Source organism: Paramormyrops kingsleyae, chromosome 8 (assembly GCF_048594095.1).
Source record: "Paramormyrops kingsleyae isolate MSU_618 chromosome 8, PKINGS_0.4, whole genome shotgun sequence".
NCBI lineage: Eukaryota > Metazoa > Chordata > Actinopteri > Osteoglossiformes > Mormyridae > Paramormyrops > Paramormyrops kingsleyae.
In genome coordinates, this window is record NC_132804.1 from 21,751,420 (window position 1) to 21,774,721 (window position 23,302).

The 23,302-nt window shown below is 43.6% G+C and overlaps 2 protein-coding genes across 4 annotated transcripts; both read left to right on the top strand.

Moving 5' to 3' along the window:
* The first annotated feature begins 337 nt into the window (after positions 1–337).
* On the top strand, positions 338–11,812 carry stx16 (syntaxin 16). 3 transcript variants are annotated; one of them, XM_072715469.1, is made up of 10 exons: positions 338–830; positions 3,449–3,451; positions 6,015–6,026; positions 6,349–6,456; positions 6,706–6,846; positions 6,933–7,095; positions 7,225–7,316; positions 7,717–7,860; positions 8,479–8,559; positions 9,741–11,812. In XM_072715469.1, the coding sequence occupies exons 1-10, from the start codon at positions 699–701 to the stop codon at positions 9,843–9,845; spliced, it is 981 nt and encodes a 326-aa protein (XP_072571570.1). In that variant the 5' UTR covers positions 338–698; the 3' UTR covers positions 9,846–11,812. The 3 variants fall into 3 exon arrangements, with proteins under 3 accessions (XP_072571570.1, XP_023651112.1, XP_023651114.1); XM_023795344.2 differs by lacking the exons at positions 3,449–3,451; positions 6,015–6,026; XM_023795346.2 differs by lacking the exons at positions 3,449–3,451; positions 6,015–6,026 and having other exon boundaries at positions 339–779.
* Positions 11,813–12,982: 1,170 nt separating this feature from the next.
* Positions 12,983–23,153, top strand: npepl1 (aminopeptidase like 1). The gene is made up of 12 exons (XM_023795342.2): positions 12,983–13,337; positions 14,152–14,337; positions 15,938–16,108; positions 16,218–16,307; positions 18,290–18,371; positions 18,662–18,804; positions 19,570–19,647; positions 19,808–19,908; positions 20,485–20,608; positions 20,969–21,145; positions 21,957–22,067; positions 22,449–23,153. The coding sequence occupies exons 1-12, from the start codon at positions 13,188–13,190 to the stop codon at positions 22,605–22,607; spliced, it is 1,572 nt and encodes a 523-aa protein (XP_023651110.1). The 5' UTR covers positions 12,983–13,187; the 3' UTR covers positions 22,608–23,153.
* Positions 23,154–23,302: the final 149 nt, after the last annotated feature.

Genomic DNA, 23,302 nt, shown 5'->3' on the forward strand with positions numbered 1-23,302 from the left:
TAATATTATCTAGGGCAGTGGTGGCTTGATGGTTAAGGAAGCGCACTTGTAATTGAAAGATTGCAGGTTCAAATCCCCAACCAGCAAGGCACCACTGAGGTACCCTGAGCAAGGTACCACCCCCAAGCACTGCTCCCTGGGCGCTGAATTAGCTGCCCCCTACTATGTCACGAAAGTCACATATGGGTTAAATGCAAAGGACACATTTCGTTGTTGCGCACTGTGTGATGTGGTGTGTTGACAATGACCACTGATCTCTAAATTCTATAGTTGTGAAAAATCACTTCAGGCGGACAGAGGTTACGAACTTCTTTTATTCTCTTTGAGTCTCCGTAGGTACCACTTCCATCACTTCCTGTCGCGGTCACGTCCGGTGAATGTCGCAGCTAAGCGGAGAGCTAAGGGAAGTTCATCTGTGGAGTTCTGTATTTACGTCTTGCCATTACATCGAGGCTAGAACATGACCCAGTCTTTGCTCCGAATCTAACCATAAAAAAGACAAACTGCATTGTCTTTTATAACGCTGCGATCTTTATGCATACGTACCGTCCAGTTCGTGCGGATTAGGAGGTTTGAGGGCGAGTCTCTCTGGGTGTTTGGCTAGTTAAATAACTAGCTAGCTAGCCGGCTAGCCAGAGGGAACTGTTTTGTTATTTAGCAGGTAGTAATAGTTAACATCCATATTGCTTGAGGTAGGCATGGCAACTAGGCGCCTGACTGATGCCTTCTTATTAATGCGGAACAATGCAATCCAAAACCGGCAGATTTTGGCTGAGCAAGTGAGTACACACGACCCCCGTCGTGATCTGAGTACACGTAGCAATGCTGCGGTGAGTCTAACGTTAATCGTCTGGATTGTTTTGACTTTTTGTGTGCGTGTGTCGTGTGTGTTAATTTGCTAGTCAGCTAGGTGATCCTTCTTTAATATTAGGTAGCGAGATCGTTGCTGCTCCTCTTAATGTTGTTAATCTCCTGTTCAACGCTGTGCTGCTAAGTGGCTTGCTGTCAGCCTGACAAACTAAATTATTTGTTGGTTCTGGCCTGCAGGGATAAACGCATAAAAGCATCGTGCCTTTTTGTTATTGGGCTGTATGTTATGGATGATCCAGGGTTATAGAATACACCTGCTTTTTCTAGTTTAAATATACTATGTTACTTGAGTGTTTGGCAATAATAGGAACAAATGCTTGTTGCATATGATTGCATAATATTCCTGTACATCTAAATTGCTTAACTGTCGTTTTTTTCATCTGATAACGGTTTTATCGGTTAATTGCACTGAACATTTACCTGTTCGGGTCAGATACATTTCCCTAAGGTACATCCCGCTCTCCTAGAATTTGAACCAGCGATCCGAGGGTTACGGGTCCATAATCGTTAATTATTATGCTTCTGGTTGCATTCTGTGATATTTGTATTTTATATGTTTTTAAGGGGAACTCAAGATTAAAGGTTTTGTTGTGTAACAATAGTAATAAAATAACAAGTGTATTTTAAATCAGACGCAGCGTTTGGGCTTGAGTCGCTGGTCACAGATGCGGCTTCCAGGCCCGCTGTTAAGGCTGATTTACCGGACGCGTCTTTCAGTATTTTAAGAAATAGACGTCGTGCTTATTCTCCGGTTATTTTGAAATAGTCCGTATGATACGTATTAAAGTGCCCATGCGTTTCATTTCAGCGATAGGATTCAAGTTGACATCAGCTGCCTATCCATTTATCCCTGTATTGCCAGGCCTGTCTCTCGGATATTTCTCGATTTTACGAGTCTCCTTAAGTGTTCCCAGTTATCTTTGCGCTGACGCAGTTAATAGTTTGATCAATCAACCGGCAATTTCGACGATTTAAAGTGGAAATGAAACATCACCTCATTTTTTATGGCCATCAGTCTGAATGAACGTGTGCATCAGTAATGACAGATTTGAGTCAAAAAGCAAAAATGACAACTCTGTAATAATACTTTACGTGCAATAATGCAGTCAGTCGTGTTAGCAGTTACAGGGTATAGTTTAGGTGTACTGTTACGTTACTATTAAAATGCAAAACGCAATAGCAAATATTTACTTGTGTTTTTCCTTTGTATACACAAGAGAAGAAAATTCCTTATATAGTGGGGTGGTAGGCAAACTCACAGGTGCATATAGAGCAGCAGGTAAATATGCCTGTGATTGATTCAAACAGCAAAGCATTGTTAAGGATATGCACTAAAACCTGTTAAGGTAATGGGTTAAGTTTTGAAGCAGTAGAAATGGGAGATTCTAGAATAAACCAGGACTTGTGTGGTGTTAATGATGCGAAGGTTTGCTGGTGGACTTCTCTTGAGGCTTCTCTACTGTTATGTAGTGATGACTGAGAGTAACGGTGGTGTTTTGTCCTTGGGAAGGTTCTTACATTCCCATGCTGTGTGTTGGTGAGCAAAGTACAGTAACAATGTACCAGTGGTCCACATTTTTATTTGGGAAATAACCACATTTCTCAGAAATCATAAATGTGAACATCGGTTTAGTTTCTGCTGATCAGTGTACTTAAGGGAAAATCAGGGGACCTGACCCTGCCAGTGCAAGGCAAACTCATACTCATGAGGAAAATGTGTAAACTTCATTGAGAGAGAAAATTACTAGACTTAGATTTCCAAACAAAAGGTGTACAGTAAAGGACACTAACAGAAGTTTTGACAGGCATGTTTACCATGCAGTTATGCTCATCGTTGTATGTATGTCTTACTCTATTTACATTTTGTATATCTATGCCTTATGTGCTGTGTTTTTTTTTTTTAACTCTTTTGGTCCTGGATATAAATTTATGTTAGGAATAGAGGTGCGCCAATCAAGATACTTACTCGTTTAGTTTTTGGCAGTCTCTAAAAACATAGCTCCTATTTCGTGTTAAATCTATTTGTACAATCAATCGCACAACAGTTCTTTGCCATTTTAGATGGCAAAAAAATTTTTTTTTGAGGGGTGGGAGTAGTGTTTAATGACAAATCCAACTAAACAAAGCGCACACAATTTTGTGAGACAACGCGAGTAATATGAAAAAAGGCAATTTATGATTTTGGAGTTGCTGTTTTGCGCACTTGCTACCGCTTGTGACACAGGGGCTGCTATCGCAGTGTAAGTGACGCTGCTATCAGTGGGAGAAAAATTGTGGGACGTTTTAGGCATTCGCCACTTTTGTATCCTCGTTGATAACCTTAAAACAAGGTGTGCCAATGAGGTGGAACAGTACGTTATGTCTGTTTCCGGTAGCCTAATTAAAGATATTTTGGTATACATTTTTAAAACTGTATTTACTAGCTTAAAAATATTAATATATAAAGTATAAATATATATTATACATTTATTATATTAAAATAGTAAAGTAAAAAGAGCTCTTATATCGGAATCTGTATCCGCATCGGCAGTTGTGTATCGGAATCGGATCGTAGTCATTAAGTCATTAAGACCCTTAGGCGGTAGGTTGACCAAGTGTGTCTATGTCCCCATAATCCACTTTATTTCAGCATTGTAAATTAAAATTTTATCATGGAATGGTCAATGAGGCTGGTCTTTCATTTCCACTTAACTGTTTATTCAGTATGTAGCAGCTAGACGTGCAAAGGGAACCTTTGTAAGGGTTTTTTCGTGAACCTTTAGTACCAAGTGCTCATTTTAAATCGTGGACCTCGGCATAAATTTATTGCAGTGATAAGGCAGCTGCAGGCGTGTGGCAGGCTGAATTGCCCAAGTCAAATACAGCAGCACCGTGTTCTGATTGCTCTTCATTTAGGGATGTGAGATGGGATTTGCCTCTTTTGTTTTGCTGCTGTTATCTTAATATGCCTGCTTGTTATATATATATTGCATGCAGTTTGCCTGTTTTTTTGGAATCATGCTGATGTGTGCTTGCTATGAGTGTTTCAGTTTGTGTTTGCTGGATGTTCAGACCACCATAACAATCTGTTTTGTTTTGTTCCTATATAGATATCCTTTAAAAATTGGAGTTATCTAATTTGGATGCAAACTTGAAATAGGTGGATATTATGATGTTTGGGGGCAGGCTACAGTTTACAATTGTAAACATTCCAACAGTGTGGGCTTTCAATGTTATTCAGAGCGTAATTTATTTTTTCACTTATTGGATGTCATTTTGAAAAGTTACCACCTCAGAAAAGTTTCTTGCACTACAGTAATAATGCAGACTAAATTTGGAGGGCAAGCACTTGCTTTATATGATAGATGCACGGTAGCGGTTTACCTGAGGCCCTTACTCAAAGTGATTGCCCGCATACCTTAAATATTTTCTGGCTGGTGCACATCTTCAGTCTCCAGAACATGCGTTTTGGTCATGGAGCCTCAAGATGTCACTGTGAGAAATAATGCTGTCTGGTGTGAGCTGGCCAGTTGCAGAACTTTCTTGGGCTTGCTGCAGATCCTTTTTGTTAAAAGCTTCCTGTACCTTATCAAACCATTCCGAATTTCTATTTTCAGTCCATAATGAAACTGTGCCATTTCAGCTTCCCAAGTTACTTCCTCAGTCTTCTGCAGTCACGATTTTAGTATTTCATTAGTGCCATCCATGTTTTTTTGCTCGCATTTTAATTGTCTTGATGTCTTGATTGTGAATGAATATATCATGACACTAATAAAAACTATCCTTTTTAGAACTGCCAGTCACAAGCAACTGTTATACTTCAGTCATGATTTGTCGCTATATTTGATTATGTGCTCACCTTTGTCAGTTTGCCTTGCTGTAAAACCTTCTTGCTGCAAAACTGCTGGTCTGTCTGTGTGATCGTCAATTTTGCTGTTATTCAGGCAGAAAATTGTATGTGTGAGTGAGTGCGTGTGTGTTTTTAAAACCTTTTCTTAAAATTCAAGTGGCCACAAGTTACTTTGCTAAATGCAAATCCAACTGAGTTGTTTCTGTAAATCAAATAAAAAGTTGGCAGTATTGATTTAATACAGATTTAACTGTACTAAATAGACAGTTTTACATAAATTTCCAGTTCTAGTGCCTGGTTACTTGGTAGTGCCCAGAAGGTTATTATCATATCAATTTACAGAAACAAATTTGTGGCAATACTTTGCTTTTTCCATCTTTCTCTCACTCTCTTTTTCTGCACTTGTATTAATCTGCTTCTTACCCCCATAAGTGCTTCTCTCTGCTTTAGGTGTTTAGTCTTTTTCAAAGGGAGGTGCCTCAAGAATGTTGTTTTGTCTGTGCGAGTTCCACTTCGTATGATCTTATTCTGCAGACAGTATTTACTATTTATGTAAATGTCAGTAACCCAAGGGCAGTAGTTGTTAGAGCTAGTTGTTAAACTTGGACTTTTACTTTTAGGGAGTACAGTGGTAAGTTCTGCCAATATTTATTGAAGAAAAAAAATCTAAATATTGGCTACAACCTTTTCAGAACATCAAACTAATTTACTGTATCTTTTTTTGTAAGCATTTGTAACATAAATTTTTATTTCATAATTTTTTTAATCTTATTTTTTTTATGCATGGTTGCCTTGGGATTTTTGAATCATGCCATATGATCCATCGTTCAGTGTCACTGAGGTATCAAAATGAAATGGGCTTTCCTATCAGCTCTGGGCAGAGGGGTTCATAACGAGCTTCGGCATTAATAAACCAGCCCTTTTGGTTGGCCAGAACCCCGCATGCATTTCTGCCCCATAAAAGTATAGCTGAATAATCCTCTTTGGCTCCAAAGCTGTGCGATTAAAGGTCACGAGTTGAAGTGGCAGCTCTTTTTCCACTGAGCGCCTGTTTCATTTGTGTGTAGACATAATCATCACCATCATCTTTTTTCACCGAGTGCATGCCTCACTCGTGTGCTGACATCACGGTTTTGCACGGGTGCCGGTCTGTGCCGTGCCGTGCACGCTGCACCCCGTGTGCATGCGTGTTCGCGCCACATGTCCGTCTCTGCACAGCGCCTTCAGCTCTCCTGCTCTCACACCTGTCCCCCTCCCCTCGCTTATCTCCCTCTCCCCACTGGATGGGCCTTTTGCTGGGATCCTCTAATCACAGGAGCTGGATGAGGTACTTTGACTCCCATGATTCTCGTAACAGTGGCAGTGTCTTTGACTCTCTCTGTTTGACTCTCTCTCTTTTTTTTTTTTAAATCTAGAACTACTGAAAGTATCATTTTGTGTTTATTGGCTTTTCTTTTGCTATGTCCCCAGTTTGTTGGTCCCTTTTTGTTTGCTTTGTTGTGTTTTGCTCGTTGGACAGTACCATTGTGAAATAGTTCAGGATGTCTTTTGAGTAAACCAGTGTATGTTTAAAAAATTGTTACTTTGCCTATTCCCTCCCCCCCCCCCCCCCCCCCCCCCCCCCATTGTCTACTTCCCTTCTGTGTCAGCTGGTCGACGACCGCATGGCTCTGGTGTCGGGGGTCAGTTTGGACCCGGAAGCTGCTATTGGAGTCACCAAAAGGCTCTCGCCAAAGTGGGTGGATGGGGTGGATGAGGTAGGTGAGGAAGAAAGGTGTTAATTCTTAAAATGACAGGGATCAAAAGGTACATAGTAGGGACTAGTTTTTAACCATTTATGATGATTCACTTTTAAGTGAGCATTAGTTGTTGATTATAAGTGAGAATTGAATAGTTTGTCAAAAAAAATTTGGTTTTTTTTTGTTTGTTCCTTTTTTGTTTTGTTTTTTTTTGAGAAAATGTCTCGTGTGACCTTTAACCTGCCGTCACGTGCATCTGCCCGGCAGATTCAGTATGACATCACACGGATACGGCAGAAGATGAAAGAGCTCGCCAGCCTGCACGACAAGCACATGAACCGACCCACCCTGGACGACAGCAGTGAGGAGGAGCATGCCATCGAGATCACCACGCAGGAGATCACTCAGGTAAGGTGCCTCGCGGCTGCGGCCCGGCGGCGGTGGCAGCAGTTGTCCTCTGGCTCCTTCCAAACGGACGACCTGGCCTTCCCCAGATGTTCCACCGCTGTCAGCGTGCGGTGACCGGCCTGCAGACTCGCTGTGGCCACTGCACCCAGCAGGAGGAGCGGCTTCTCCGCAATGTGGTGTCCTCGCTGGCCCAAAGTCTGCAGGACCTGTCCACCAGCTTCCGGCACACGCAGTCCGACTACCTGAAACGTGAGTGCGGAGCCGCCCCTGCCCTGCCTTCATAGGCATCCTTCCACCTCCTCGTCGCCATTCTTTCTTACTTGGACGTTCTCCTCGCATGTTGGCTTTTAAATTCCTTTTATTTTTGTTTTTATGCAGGAATGAAAAATCGAGAGGAGCGGTCGAAGCACTTTTTTGACACGTCTGGCCCACTTATGGAGGAGGATGAAGACATGGCCCTGTATGATCGGGTGAGAGACAGCTCAGATTTACAAGACCTGGTGCTACTGAACATGTGCTATGGTTGCAATGTGTTAAATATTTATTATTTTGCGGTGTGACGTTAACTAGTTAAAAATAAAACTATTTTTCTCAGTTTTTAAACTGATATTCTGTATTTGAAAATATTTTAGTTGTAATGTGTATGAAATGTGTAGCTGTAATCCAAAAAATAGATCAATAAAGTATTCAAATTTTATGCCCATGTGACACTTTAATGGTGAAAAACTACTAAATTAGACACAAAAGACCTTTTTAAACATAGTTGAAAAGTAGCTTCTTTTGCTGTGCTTTGACTTCTGTTTCAAAATCAGAGAGCTGTGGCTAATGGACTGTCATCGCTTTTGTTCATGGGATGTCTCGTCCTACCAGGGATTCACAGACGACCAGCTGCTCTTGGTGGAGCAGAATACAGTTATGGTGGAAGAGAGAGAGAGGGAGATCCGGCAAATCGTTCAGTCCATCTCAGACCTCAACGAGATCTTTCGGGATCTGGCCTCCATGGTGGTGGAGCAGGTGTGTGGCTGATGTATCCTTGCGGTATGGAAAACTAATCTGGTGGGGATGTTTTCCACTTGACATTGACATTCATTTTGCCTTTTCATTGGGACCTAATGAGTGCTGGTATCAAGTTCAAGCCAGTTGATTAATGATTCAGACTGAGACTGGTTCCCTATTCTTAGCCATTAGTATATGAGTGAGCCAGTTAGATTCCTATCGCCTGGTTTTGATGAAATTAGTCAAATTCCCCAGTGAACCGACAAAGTTTGCGTGCTGGTTGAATGGAGAATGTTGGAAGCTCTGACATCAAATCTGTCCAGATAAACATTTTAGCGAAATATAAGTCATCATTTACTGAAAGGCTTCAGAAAACTTATATGGGCTGATCTCAAAAGAGGAGAAAATGGAACTTATTTAAATTAAATTGAATTTAAATTTTTTACATTTTTTATTTTATTTTTTTAAAAACAACTGTTGCTGTGGCCATACAAGTCGGTTTTTGCTCATGTTTATGGTGAACTTAACCTTGCAAACCAGCATTTTCAGGGACACAGTTTTGCGTCCAGTGGGGGGGGAAAAAAGATTTCTGAGATGTTACAGTTTAGCTGAATATTGTTTCCCACTCGTTGTCAGGGCACTGTACTCGACAGAATCGACTTCAACGTGGAGCAAGCCTGCGTCAAAACGGACGACGGATTGAAACAACTACAGAAGGTGAGGGGGGGGGGGGGGGTGCCATCAGGGAAGGAAAGCCTGTCATCTCAGGGCCTTGATTATTAGACAAATACATTCACATGTGTTATGAGTAAACTGTCCTGACATTTTTAAAGGTGCTGTTAATGCAACTTTAGTCCAGCCATTCAGCGACTTTCTCCAGAAGGCAGGGGACACAAGGCAGGGCAGGGCAGGGCAGGGCAGGGGACACAAGGCAGGGCAGGGCAGGGCAGGGCAGGGCAGGGCAGGGCAGGGCAGGGCAGGGCAGGGCTGGGCAGGGCTGGGCGTGCTCCACACCCGATGCCACATACACACACTCCCAGAGTTGTGCTCTGATGAGTATTAGGTATCACCAGTTCACCCGAAACAAATTTTACGAGGAGAATCCACACAAACACAAGGAAAGTGTGCAAGCTTCACGCACCGAGAGCTGTGGTCAGACCCATGAACAGGTAACCGTGTGACCGCAGGGCTGTCTGCCGAACCACCGGGCTGACATACATAGTCAGTTGACTTAAAACCCAATTCAGTACCTCGTCATTTCTGTTAAATCTTGTTACCCCTCAGCAACAAGGACTGCAGAGAATTCTCTTTCATATACAAGCATATGCGTCATCATTATGGAATATGACTGTGCTAGATGGTCATCTCAGCTCGTTCCAGATCTTGGTGTCTGATCCGGGTGTTTATGCTTTGGGATGTCTGGCCCTCTCATCCTGTTGGCTTCTTACAGCTTTACAAGTTACATTAGGGCAGATCTGATGCCCTGAAGATATGGTCTCAAAGGTCATTAATGGTCGTTATGATCCACACATTTCCCAATCTAGACCTGCAGGGTCTTAACTTCACTCTGCCAGATTACATTTCAATGAGTATATCATACAATATCATTAAGTAAGGAGGCCTTTAAGTCCAGGGGTTCTTGTATCCATGTAACAGGATGTCATCCATGTATTTCAAGCACACAGTTCGAATTTAGGTGATTTGGAGTGTCTGTCCCATAGTTTGCATGTGACTGCTCTGTGATGGATTGGCATTCTGTCCAAGGTGTCCCCTGCCTCAGTCCCTGTGCTTCCATCCAACCTTGTGTTGTTTGTATGTTTTAAAAAATAAATTGATGGATGTTACAGTTACACAAATGCAGGACATTTTGGAAACTTGACCTTTATCTTTTGTTACAGGCTGAACAATATCAGAAGAAAAACCGCAAGATGCTATTCATTTTAATTCTGTTTGTCATTGTTGTCATCCTGATAATTGTCCTTTTCGGTGTGAAGTTACGTTAATTGGGTTCTATGCTTTTATGGTGTGTTGTGTATGTGTTCTGTGTGCGTGAAAGTCCTGTGTGTCATCCAATCAGAGCTGCCTTTTCCCAATGTAAATTGGATCTAATCAGCCACTGTACATGTCTAACTTAAAGCCAGTTGCTGCGTCCTGTTGGCACCTTATACTTCTAAAGTTTGGGAATTTGTAAAAATGCATGAATCCAAAGCAGGAGGAAACCATTTTATTTATTAACTGCCTGCCCCTTTAACCTGGCTGCTCTCGTCTGGATTAAAAAAAGGTAGGTAGGATGTTTCCCACCCCAAAAAAGGGGCAGTGACACTGTGGAACAACCGCATCCCTTGTCTAGTTAGCCATGACCTCACGCCGCAGCATGTTTAAAGGCAAAGCACTACACACTCGGCTCGTCCCTGGGCCTCTCGTTTGGCTGCAGGCCACCTGCGATCGCGAGAAGGGGACCGGTGGTCGGCACCGGGCCCTGTGGCCTCGCTGAACGCTCTCCCTCCATTCTTCTCCTTTCTGCATCTGTGGCTTTCTTAATGAGGTCCACATCTTAATTGACCATGAGATTTATTTTGTCGACTGTTTGTTTTGTTGGGTTTTTTTTGTGTGTTTGTTTCAGTCTTGTGAACGTTTGCACACATGGTTTACACTGAAAAGGAGATCTAGGGGTGGCGCTGCAGCGGTCGACATCCGCCTGATTGCTGGCACCACATACCCTGCATTAAGGCTTCCTCCCCTTATAAGTCTCTCTGGATCTCTTCAGCCGATGTGCATATACTGAAAGACTGAGAAGTTTGCTTAACTCTGTCTGTTGATACGTTATTCTGTATCATTTCAAATCATATTTATTTAAAGTCTAAAATCAAGTTGTAAGCGTAAAAATATATTAAGTTTTATGGTCTGTGGCTTCTGATTTAATGGTGTTGGTTAAAGAAAATTGAGCCTGAAGGTGGCAATGTTATGAAAGGTCAGCTCGGTTACACACTGAACAAGCAGCACAGGTCCTGAACAAGGACAGCTGATCTTTCAATGGGAGAAATGCAGCACATCTTACCATACTGTGGTGCTTGTCTCCATTTAGGGAGGTGAGCAAAAGAAGAAATATTTATTTAGATGAGGAAGTGGTCAACCTAGGCTTCTCTTCCCAGAATTCCTCAATATGGCGCTTTGAATCTCTCAGCCTCAAAATTCTCCAGAATGTTAAGAAAATGGAGATTATTGTAGATGCTCCACTCAGTGTTAGATCAGTCTTTATCATTCCTGTTCCTGGGGGCCTCCAAAAACGTACTTCACCTGCCCTCCCCCCAGTTATAAATGCATCATACATTCAGGGAGTTGTCTCCCCTTTTCACTGAACATCAAAATTTCTTCTGTATGAATTAACTGTACATGTCGAATGCTTGATAACAAGTAGACATTCCCCAGTGTTTCATTAGCTGGTACTGATCTGTACTCCATATATAAAAGTGACATAAACCTTTTTTTTTTTGGGGGGGGGGGGGGGTGTTTTACACATATATCCCCAGGAACTTTTTTTTTTGGTCAATGTGTTGAACCAAGAGCAACAACAGCAGAGTATGAGTTCTTTTGGTATATTCCACCATGCATAGTCTGGTAAAGGTAAAACTGATGGTTAAATCAGAGATGGTTAATCATGGCAGAAGACTCATTTGCTGTAACCTGTTTATTTGTGAAAAATGCCATGTAAAATTATCTAGGCATTGTAATTCTGTCTGTGAACATGCATTCAAATGTCATGATGGTACTGTATATCTGCTGAGGTTTTATAAAGATTGTGGATTTTTAAAAAAAAATAAATGCAGAAATATTTATGATGATCATTTCACTTTGAATAACTGGATATATTGCCTTCTGGGTTACGCTGTTGCATAGGTATTTTTACATTAGCAGGATATTAAACAGATTGACTCCATATCAATTTGCTATTAAACAGATTGACTCCATATCAATTTTCTTGTAGTTTAATGTTTGTTTTCAACCCAGTGTTTTGGCTTGGTACAGACAATATGTTTCTTTTGAGCCTTAATTCAAAGTTATGAATAACAATCCCAAAAAAACTGGCATTAGTGTTCAACAAGCAGGGGATTGTTTTTCATTTTGAATGCTAGTTGCATATATTATGAAATTGTTGTATGACTGCACAGTAAAGGATGTTGTGTTAAGTCTGGCGATAAATAGCAAAATTGAAATATGGCACTCCATGAGACAATCTTACACAATATTAATTTTGTACTTTGCATCATTCCTAATGATCAATGAGGAATTATAGGAGGTACCTGGGAAACTACACAGGATAATGGGTGTGCTGCTCTATCTGATAACCTCTACCTAAAGAGTATTCCTGCTAAGTACAGACACTGTTCCACTGTGGACTAAAGTCTATGTGCAAATGCATACTGCCTATTTAAATCTTATTGTTCCGGTCAAATTATGTCCGTGTTCAATAAAGATGACCATCTGGGTATTTACAAGACTGGAAGCTGTGGGTTTATTTTTTACCTAAATGTCAGTTATTGTGCTAAATATGCCCAGAGACCGTGCTTAATTGGGATGTTCATAGCTACCCTTTCAGCCACTAACACTTTTCTGATGAGTCCATGTATTTCTAGAACCTACTTCCACAGATGGTTTTCCTTAACTTGCTACTAAATGCTGATTTACCCTAAGGACCCATCATTATAAAGGCACAGGGCTGTGGTAGAGCACTGGTTATGAATCCTTGAAGATGACACAGTTCTTTATATGCTAATTATATTACAGCAGGGCTGACTAATAAGACTTGATTGGATTTTGATTGGAGTTGGAAGATGGATGACCTAATTATTATATGTAGTTTGTTTTGAGTATTTTTTATGTGCTTCCTTCCCTTCATTGGGTTCATAGCTGTCCCTGAAACAAAATCCAAAAGAAGGCTATATTACCCAATCTTAACAATTTAGTTACTGACTGTAATTTGTGACTTTGGGAATATATACAAATCAGTGATCGTTAACATAATAAAGTAATTAAGATTAACATGACGGTAACACTAAATCTGACTGCTAAATCATGGTCGGGACGTTTTCAGTGCTCTTCATACTTCGGCGACGCCATTATACGCCAAGAAGGGTGGAACCGGCGCGGAGTGTTTGCGTAAGTCCCGGGTGACGTCACCAGCGCCAGCTCTCTTTTTGTTTCTCTGACTTTGGCCTGTGGCTGTAGGCAGCGTGGTGACCAATCTTTTTTCCTTTCACCCAGTGGTTTACTTTGGGTCTTTCCCGCTGGCCCGAGGGAAGCTCGGCAAGAGGTCGGGAGTCGTTCGCCGGCCTTTCAGCACAAACATGGCGAACGTGGTGCTGGAGTTCAAGGCGTCTGCGGGAGACTCGGAGCCTCAAAGCCGCCCCGTGATTTTTCTCGGCCAGCTGAACAACCTGCAGCAGCTCTCATGGGCGCAAGTCAAAGGGAAGCTACAGCCGGTCGTCAACAAGGAGGTATTTAACCATAATGCAGGCTTGTTTTTTCGGGGGTCTCCTATGCACGGAGTCCCGCCGACACTTTTAACTTTTCAGTAAACGAGGTGGTCCGTAAATTCACCATGTGCTGCAAACCTGCCTGCGGTATCTGCACTGTGCAGACGGATTGCATCTATAGCCTTGATGTCGTTTTAACTACACTGGCGTCGGTTCAGCCTTTCATAACACGTACAGGCTGTTTTCAACTCCAGCTGCCGTACGTCCTTGTAAAATGACATTTTTGGGGTTGTGTGTCACCTGTGTGTGTCTTAGATTTATTTCTGTCTCTGGTGGCTGCCGTACACACTACACCGCCATAGCGGGTCTCTTCCCGTTTCCTCTCGGCCAATTACACGGAGTATCTGTACATTGACCGAGAAAAATTGCGAACTATGGACTTGTTAGCTGTTTTTATTAGAGGTGAATCGATTTTAAACTGGCGTGTACTTTGCACGTTTATGACACAGGTTGAAGTCTACTGGGAAAAAATGGCTGTCAGGGATATGAACTGAGTTTAGGTCCTCTACCTACTTGTTCCAGCCTTTATATTCCCTTTGTATCATTTACTTGGCATTTATTTAAACAGTTTATAGTTATGACCCGTGCATCAAGAGCTTATTTTATAGGAGTAATTCAGGTGAAGCACCTTCCCCAAAGGTACAATAGCATAACCCTAGCTGGACCCAATATGCCTCCCCTCCCGTGCCTACCAATGTCCAATTTTACTTCCACAGACCTTTAACCAATGAGCCACCCGCTGATTTGTTAACAAACGAGTAACGCTTCCTTGCAGACATGGCAGTTGGCGTTGGGTGCCCTGAATCCCAACCCCACCGACAGCTGCCCACTGTACCTGAGTCACGCGGTGGTGGCTGCCCTACCCTCCCGCATCAGCAGGCACAACAGCCCCTCCGCTGCCCACTTCCTCACGCGCCTGCTGCGCACATGCCTACCGCCCGGAGCCAACCGCTGCATCGTAGTGAGTCTCTCCGGCTGCCGTCTCTTCCCCTTATGCTTCCCTGTATCTCTGGGTGTCAAGCAGTGCTTTTGGTCACCATGTCTGTCTTTATCTGTCTGTCTGGCCTTGAGAAACTTGGAGGAGATGTCATCACAATATGTCAGTCCTATTTTTATAAGCAAGTGCACATCATATAACTGTATGTAACTGCATTATAGGTGTCAGGCTGCGAAAGGCTCGTTATGATGGTCAGGGTGGCACGTGATTAAGCATACGGTGCCTCCTTGTCCACCTCTGTCTAAAAAATTGGGGCATTCAAAAAAAAATGTAGGCACATTTTAAAAATAGGAATTAGTACATAAAGTTGCTTTTTTCAATGTGAACTGAGCCCGGATTAAATTGCATACAGTAATTTCCACTTTGTGCCAACATGAGTAAATAACAAGCATATTATTGCCGTTCCAAAGAAAAGTGTGAAGTCATCTGTATGTGTACAGAATACCATCTGTATGTGTGAGAGAAAACATGAGACAGTTCTAGCTATTTTGCCTTATATTTAGATCTTAATAACCTTCGTATATGTATCATGCTTTAGTTTATAGATAAAGTGAAAACTTCATCACTCATTCAAATGAACTACTGTCTTTTCTAAACATCCTCTTTAGAAACTGTTGAAGGTCTATTCAAATCATTTGGCAAAATAAAAGGCAGTGTTTCACAGCTGTAAATGCAAACCAGTTCCTTCAAGAAAATAAAACACATATCGCAAATTACGATATTTTTAACTGATCCGTTTCCCGATGATACTTCATCTCCATCAGCTTCCCCGTGAGATTCTTACTCAATGGTTTGATTTTAGCTGTGTGTTCTGGGAGTCTGCGCAACGTCACACAAAGGTCTTCACTCAAGGAATACTTTTGGTTACTGATAAAAATAAAGGACAGAGCCGTAATTTTAACACATAATAAAATAAATATTGATACAAACAGTATAGCGTCATCCTATATCTCATTTTAAAGGTAAATCAATATACCATAAAATTTTGATTTTCTGCCCAACCCTAAGCAACTGCAAAAATTGTTGTTGGGTAACGAAGCCAATGGGTAAGCAGATGTTCTGTAGCCAAGAAAGATCAGCTTGATTGTTTTTGGAGGGGCACCTTTATTAAAAAATAGCATTGGCTTCTGCTCGATATTGTAACAGCGTTACATAGAGTATGTAATCACTGTTGCGTAATGTTATGTACACAATGTGAACAACAGTGCTGTTTGTATGACTGTTAGAGATGGAAATAGAAATTAAATAAAAGTAGTGAATATAAAATGGTGCCTTACTGTGGGATTAGGATATTGGCCTAAGATGGGGAAAAAAAAAAATATATATAAAATTTCTTCAAAATCTTGGACAGTTTTTGACCCATGATCCTTATTTTTTGGGCATTCTGAAATTTCTTGTCACTTTTTTTTCTCTCACCTTTGCCCCATTACTTTGCGTCACTACTCCTAGTGAAGGTCCATGAGATGGTAAAGAAGATGAGTGTGATACTGTCTCACCCTCCCGATGCATCCAGTGTCCTGTATAAAAATCCTGAGCTCCTCTGCAATGTCGCCCCCTGGTGTAGATGGTGTGTGAGCGCACTGAGGTGTTTGCCTCTGCCTGCGCTGTTGCCCGGGCCTTCCCTCTCTTCTCCCGTCGCTCAGCTGCCTCCCGCAGGACCGAAAGTAAACTGGTGACAGTGGAATTTATTACCGTAGGCCAGGACAATGGTCCCCTAGACCTCACAACCTTGGAGGTAAAACCGCAGTGTATTTTTCCTTTTTAATCCTTTTTTCTTGTATTGGTGGTGTATGCTGCCCCCTACTGGCAGGTGACCTCTTGCGGTTTCTCCCATCCCCCCATAGTGCCTGGCTAACGCGGCTGATGGTGTAAGGCTGGCTGCGCGGATAGTCGACACTCCCTGCAGCGAGATGAACACTGATCAATTCCTGGAGGTGAGTCTGGCTTCTGTGTTTAGCATCCCGGCCCTGTACTGGGGGGCGGGGGGGGTGTCCATCAGGATAGCAGGATTGGGGGATTGGTAACCATGCACACATCTGTATTTATAAGACCCCTGACCGTTGACGTTTTGCAATTTTCGGCGTTAATCTGTCTGTCGCTTCGACCTGTGGCACTGCACCAGTGGTGGAGAGGGTCGCGCCCTATCCTCCTGCTCTCCCTCGTACCCGTTTCTGACCCCATCTCACAGATTTAAATAGGTTTGGTTTTGTTCAGCTGGTGTTTGTGTAAGCTACACTTAGTTTTGATCAGCGAGTTGTTTGTGTGCCTGGGGTGGAGATTATTGTCTTTGTGCAGTGAAACTTAGTGTTTAATGTGACAAAGTGGTTATAGTGTTGAATGCAAAGTTACAGTTTCTGAAGCAGTTACTTATAGCTTATGCATTCAAAGCTATAGGTAACTGTATATTCAAATGATTATTGCTGACATGCTGTTTTGGAAATCAAGTTATAAAGATATTAAGCAGGTATGTTTCATTGTATTCCATGATTTTGGGCTAAAGGTTTTCCTATATGGGTGTGACGGTTCAGTAACGTTTTCTTACAATTTCAGTACTACAAGGAAAACAATTTTGTTTTGAAATTTCTTATTACATATGCAGCCGCAATGACAATTAGGACCAGCTGTAAATCAAAGTCAGTGCATCTGCCGCCGTGTCTATAGCAAAACCGATGCTAATTTGCATATTGTAAACAAATATGCAAAAAAAAAGTTTTTGTGCGGTCTGAATTTCCTGGGAAAGCACCTTGGATGCCATGAGGAGACTCCAGTCACACACACTGGCATGATGTCGTCTCAAATGAGTTAGTTCATTGGATGTGTTTCCAGTAACTCTCTCTGGTGTTGGTGTAATGTATTGGCAAATGAAAATTTCCCAGTTATGACTTTTACCAGCATTAGCCGTAACCAACTCAAAGCTGCAGAGAGTGGAATGTTTTCTGTGTTAAACTTCTAGTGACGTGAAATGAAGTGGTTAATTGTCATTGTTGACAGGCCAAAGCACAACAATGAAATGTATGCTCCGCATTTTTTTTTGATACTTTATTGATCCCCCCCCCCCCAACTTGCTCTCTGCTGGTGAGAGCAAGCTGGCTGTGAAGGGCAGCCCCCTGTTGTGGTTCCCAGGGAGCTGGGGGGTAAGGGTCTTGCTCAAGGACCCACAGACATGGCAAGGTTTGGCTCGACCCGGCGACCTTCTGATCATAGACATAGAGGCTTAGCCCACTGAGCCCCACACTGCCTCCTAACCCATATGTAACATTGTGACATAGCAGGGGGCAGCTAATTTAGCACCTGGGGAGCAGTGCTTGGGGGCGGTACCTTGTTCAGCGTACCTCAGTGCTACCTTGCCACTTGGGGATTCGATCCAACAACATTTCAATCACAAGTGTGCTTCCCTAACCATTAGACCACCACTGCCCCTCTAGGTTAGGTGACTTTGGGTTCCGCCCATGGAAACAAATGTATTCATTCGTTTCATTGTGCATAATGAACCAAACAAAGATGTAGTGAATGGTACACGATGAATACTTGTACCATTACAACCCTGATATACACACAAAGTAGCAGCAGTAACGCTTGAGCAAATGATGTTTAGTTGCTGTGGGCTCTGTAGTCACTGTCTACAGTGGGGGGGTCGCTGTCTAAGGAAAAGGCAGACGTTGGATCTGTCGCCTCAGATATATTTCACACCCCAGCTGGCAGAGTTAGAGGTTTCCAGCCTGAAATGCCCCGGAAGACGTTCTTCCCAAATATGTCATTGCGGAGATCGAGTTTAAACTCTTCTCCACGTCAGGCTGTCTGTCTGTTTCCAGGCTTTTCTGTGGGCTGCTTCTGGTTTCGTTAGTGGCTCTGTTCCTTTCATAGTCGTGAATGAAAAGTGTTACTTTACATTGTCGTCATTTCTCTGCTCTTGCAGGAGATCAAGGCTGTCGGGGCTGAACTTGGGATTACGCCGACCATCATTCGAGGGGAGGAGCTCAAACAGAAGGGATTCGGAGGTGCTCCTTGTTCATTTTTGAAAAGCTTTTGGGAACATGTTTAATCTTTGGATAACTAGAAGATAGGCTGAATGCAGCCTGTTTCAAAGGCCACGCTGGCTGTTTGAGTATCTGAGGGCTGTGACTGAACATGATACCTTGTAGCCTAGAACTTTGCTTAAATTTTGAAATATTTCTCTTGACGATGTTTTGATCCCTTCCTATTATACTTGATGTCATGGCTGACGTGAGATTACGGTGCCTTCTGAAGTGGGGGAGATTCGTTTATCAAGGTGTTTGCCGTCTCTCAGGGATCTATGGTGTGGGGAAGGCAGCCGAACACCCTCCGGCTCTGGCGGTGCTCAGCCATACTCCAGAGGGCGCCACTCAGACCATCGCGTGGGTTGGCAAGGGTATCGTGTACGACACAGGTGGCCTCAGTATCAAGGGAAAGGTTTGTGCGGCCGGGGAGGGGGGCGGTGATGCAGACCGCCGTCTTGTGTGACATACTGCACTTATCTAAAATAAGAAAAAAGAGGAACACTGCAAAATGTCTTAGCAACAGGTGGTAAACGATTATAGCAGCTTCAGTGCACCACTGAGGGTCATCCAAAATAACGTACACAGTACGTCCTGAATTTCAATATGAGCCTGCTAATCCACGGTTAATGTAGTGCATACTGTATGTATGCACAGCATGCATGCACTTCGACATACACTGGTTACTATCTTGTATATTACCTAACTTGGGGTACATTACCCAAACACTCCTGTTCGCAACTTGCATAGTTGGACCCATTAAGTTGCATGGTTTCAACTATGCAGATTGCTAATGTAATTGGCAAATATGCTTTCGGGACACGCACCCCGGATGTTTACTAATGTCATATCTCGACACTCGCCCAAGTCTAAAAACTATCAACGAAAAAACATACATATCCAAGTCACATGGACGTTTTCTTCTTCAGTTTGACACACCTTTTGGCGTAGGGTAGCGGCTGTCGATTGTACACTTCAGAATTTCGCAGAATGTATTATGTCATCTGGGTGCTGTTTGCCTGCTGTCTCATCCATACTGAGGATTTGGATATACTGCTCACTTTGCATACTAAATTTTGACTACTACATGGTAATCAAGTGCATTATTTCAGGACATGTCGCTGATGTCCCTACTCGCGCACAGGGAGGAGCACAAAACAGCTGTGTGCTTTCTCTACAGACCACCATGCCGGGAATGAAGAGGGATTGTGGGGGGGCAGCCGCCGTCCTTGGGGCCTTTAAAGCCGCCGTCAAGCAGGTGAGCTGCGCATCTAAGTGGAGGCTCCGCCCCCAAGAGCTCTCTCATTGGACGTAACCCTTGGCCTCCTGGATGCGCACTGGCTGTTCTGAGACAGACCTGAGGTCGTGTAGTCGTGCCGTCTGTGTGTAACTTTGAGTGTGTGTGTGTGTCCCAACAGGGCTTTAAAGACGCTCTCCATGCCATCTTCTGCCTGGCGGAAAATGCCGTCGGTCCTGCTGCCACAAGGCCTGATGACATCCACACGTTGTACTCCGGAAAGTGAGCGCGTGGTTTGACACCGGTGTCGCACATGTGCTTGCGGTATAAACGGGGTTCTTAGTCGGCTTACTAGCGGCGAAAGCGACGGGAATGGGGTCATCCATAGTTTCTCATTCTGGTTTCTCACTGCAAACAAATCTCGGCATTTCATTTTTTGGATGCTGTGCCCCTCATTTAGTAACTGAGCTCGTTTTTATTGGTTAACGACGCTGATGATTCCGTCGCCATGGATACAGACGTAATTTGCAGTGTGGGTGGCGCCAGTGGCTGCCTTACAGAGCTTGTGTGATTGTTTCTGGCACGAGGACCCTTTCACCCTGGAACCACCCCTGATTGGCAAATCCAACTACAGTCCTCTTCAAAGTGGTGGCTTTGTTTTCTGAGGACCTGGTTGAATAGTAAAAAAAAAAAAACAACAACCCCATGAGAGACTCATTCGGTTATGTAATTAGTCCGGCATGGAAAGGCTTATCCTCCTCTTCCAGACAGTGGATGGTTTCATCGTGAACAGGAGAGGTCTGGACGTTCACTGGAGCATGTGTCCAGGCTGTTAAGTCGCTTTGCCCTTCTCTCTAGGACCGTAGAAATAAACAACACCGATGCGGAGGGCCGGCTGGTGCTGTCCGACGGAGTGGTGTATGCAAGAAAGGACCTTTCTGCAGATATCATCCTGGACATGGCTACCTTGACTGGAGCACAGGTCCGTGTCACCCAGCCTCATACACTCATTGCGTGACCTTGCTTCTCACTTTTGGAAATATACCACAGCTGGTGTCATTTTTTTTGGGTCATAGTGGGATCACCTTTTCTGGACTGTCGCACAACACAAATATTTTTATATAATATAATATGACTCGTCTCACTGTGCTTTGCGCTTTTTGTTGGTCAGCTGAAACCGTGCTGAATGCTTCCTGCTCGGCCTCTTGGTAGATGTGGAGTTCGGCCCTAATCCGGCGCTTCGCTTCTGTAAAGGCCGTTTTCTCAAGGGAGACCTTCTCAGTGGCCCGTAGTGGTGCTGGTCTCGTTGTTGCTGCTGTTGAGGTCAGGTGCTGCTTTGCAGGGGATCTCCACGGGGAAATACCACGCGGCGATCATGACCAACAGCGAGGAGTGGGAGGCTGCCTGTGTGCGGGCAGGGCGCAGCAGCGGCGACCTTGCCCACCCCTTGGTCTATTGCCCTGAGCTGCACTTCAGCGAGTTCACGTCTGCCGTGGCAGACATGAAGAACTCAGTAGCTGTGAGTAGCTCACCTCCCCCGTGCCTCGAATCGGAGGCTTCCTCCCTGCCGTAGCTAATTCTGCTTAGCTGCCTTCTGCGCCCACTCTCGAGCAGAATACCCACATAACCAGTTTCTGTCAACATTCTCACACTGATTTGGCCGTTTCCAGAAACCGAACATAAAAACCTTTTTCAACCTTGATCTTGAAATTTATTTTCCTCTGTATGTATTGCTGTGTAATGGTGCTTGACATGGTTAATTAACACTTAAATGCCGTACTTCTTCTGATTTTCTAGTTCTATGAAAATATTTAAAAGCCTTGAAACTTCAAAAACAGTTATGAAGGATCAAACAGCTTCTGTTCATCTGTAGTGGTGAAGGTTTCAGTAGAGACTTAACACTCAAAGTTGTTGAAGAACAGGGGTTTGTTGCCCAGGCAACTGTTCTGTCTGCTGACATTGCAGGTGCAAATTTGTAAATGATACATTAATAAGGAAGTGAGTTTGCATTTCCTAGTTCCTGATTTCTTGGGCCTGGGATAAAGGGCATGAGTTAGCATGAGTGCAGGGACTCAGGTGTTTAGTCAGATTCATCTGCATTACCAGGAGTAGTGATGTGAATGGATTTCGGGTCATCTTGACGGTGACAGGTGGAAGCTGTCAGGGCGCTTCTACTTATTCAACAGAAATGAAAGTAAACCTGATCTGGACAGTGCTGGGAGGCTGCTGAGGGCACCTGTAGGGGGCACTCTGTCAACAGGCTGTCTGTCTGTCTCTGTCTGTCTGTCTCTGTCTGTCTGTCTGTCTCTGTCTGTCTGTCTCTCTGGCAGGACCGTGAGAATGCCCAGAGCTCCTGCGCAGGGCTCTTCATCGGCTCGCACCTGGGCTTCGAATGGCCGGGTGTCTGGGTGCATGTGGACATCGCCTCCCCAGTTCACGTTGTGAGTAACCCCCCCCCCCAACCCACCCCAAAAAATAGACCCAGTCGGCTACCACAGCTGGGTGTGAGATGTTTCGTCATGCCCATAGCCATAGGAATCGTAGCTAAACACGCCTACCTGTATTCCACCCCCCCTCATCTCCTTAGTTTGTAAAGCAGGAATTTACTATTCAGTGGGCCAGCAAGTCCCATACATCAACAATTGGCCAATACTGATAGTTGGTCAATACAATTGGTGCATCTCCACTCAAGATCTTTAAACCTAGATGTCTGTGTTTTAGTCCCCTCCGTTTGCCACCGAATGCCCATTAAATCGGGTTTTGTGTGCACCTTGCGCTGTGGGTCAGAAATGGATCCTGTTGTAACAGCTCTTCACCTACAGGGGGAGCGTGCCACAGGATTTGGTGTAGCCCTGCTGCTGGCCCTGTTTGGCCAGGCCTCTGAGGACCCCGTACTCAACATGGTGTCCCCACTGGGCTCGGCCAGCTCTCCGCTGGGAGATCAGATGGAGCGTGACTGCAAAAGGCGGAGGCTGGTGTGACTCCGGCTGGGGTCCCTCCTAGCCCGTCCACTTCCTGCCGTCGTGTCCAGCCAACACCACAGAATGCCTAATGGTCTTTGCGAGTCATTTCCATCAGTTCTTTAAAGAACTGATCTTCACCCCTCTGCACTAACCATACATTACCTAGATTTTTACAGTGTTTTAACTAATTTAAGAAATACCAACTCTGTTGTCTGGGGAAAATGTCTTGTAGGGTTTGATGGTAGGGACATACGGTGGCCCTGTTTGGTTAAAAGGCAGGTGGGGAAAACTGTTTAATCCGTGTTTCAATCTTCATTTTCCATTATAATCTACAATAAGCTTTTGTGATTGCAGAAAAGAACTTGATGTCCAGACCTTAGTGGTTAGGGATGAATTCTTCTAAATGCTGAGGGGTGATGTCAGAAAGAGCCGGTTAGGTGGAGTTTGATCATTTGTCTGAAGCTGATTTTAGTCTGTAAACCAGATTATAGCAGAGGCGTGTATCTTTGTGAAAGGTAAAGAGTTGTTGAATTTGCATCTGAAAATAAAAGATATTAAATCATTCTTGCATGTCGTTGGTATTCCGTTAATGAGTTTGATTGATGGTATTTACACAGTATCACCTTCACTAGTTTTTTTGGCTTTGAAGTGGCTTACATTGCAACAAATTGCGTGACTTGTGTCAAGTGCCCGTCATATGACTATATCATAAG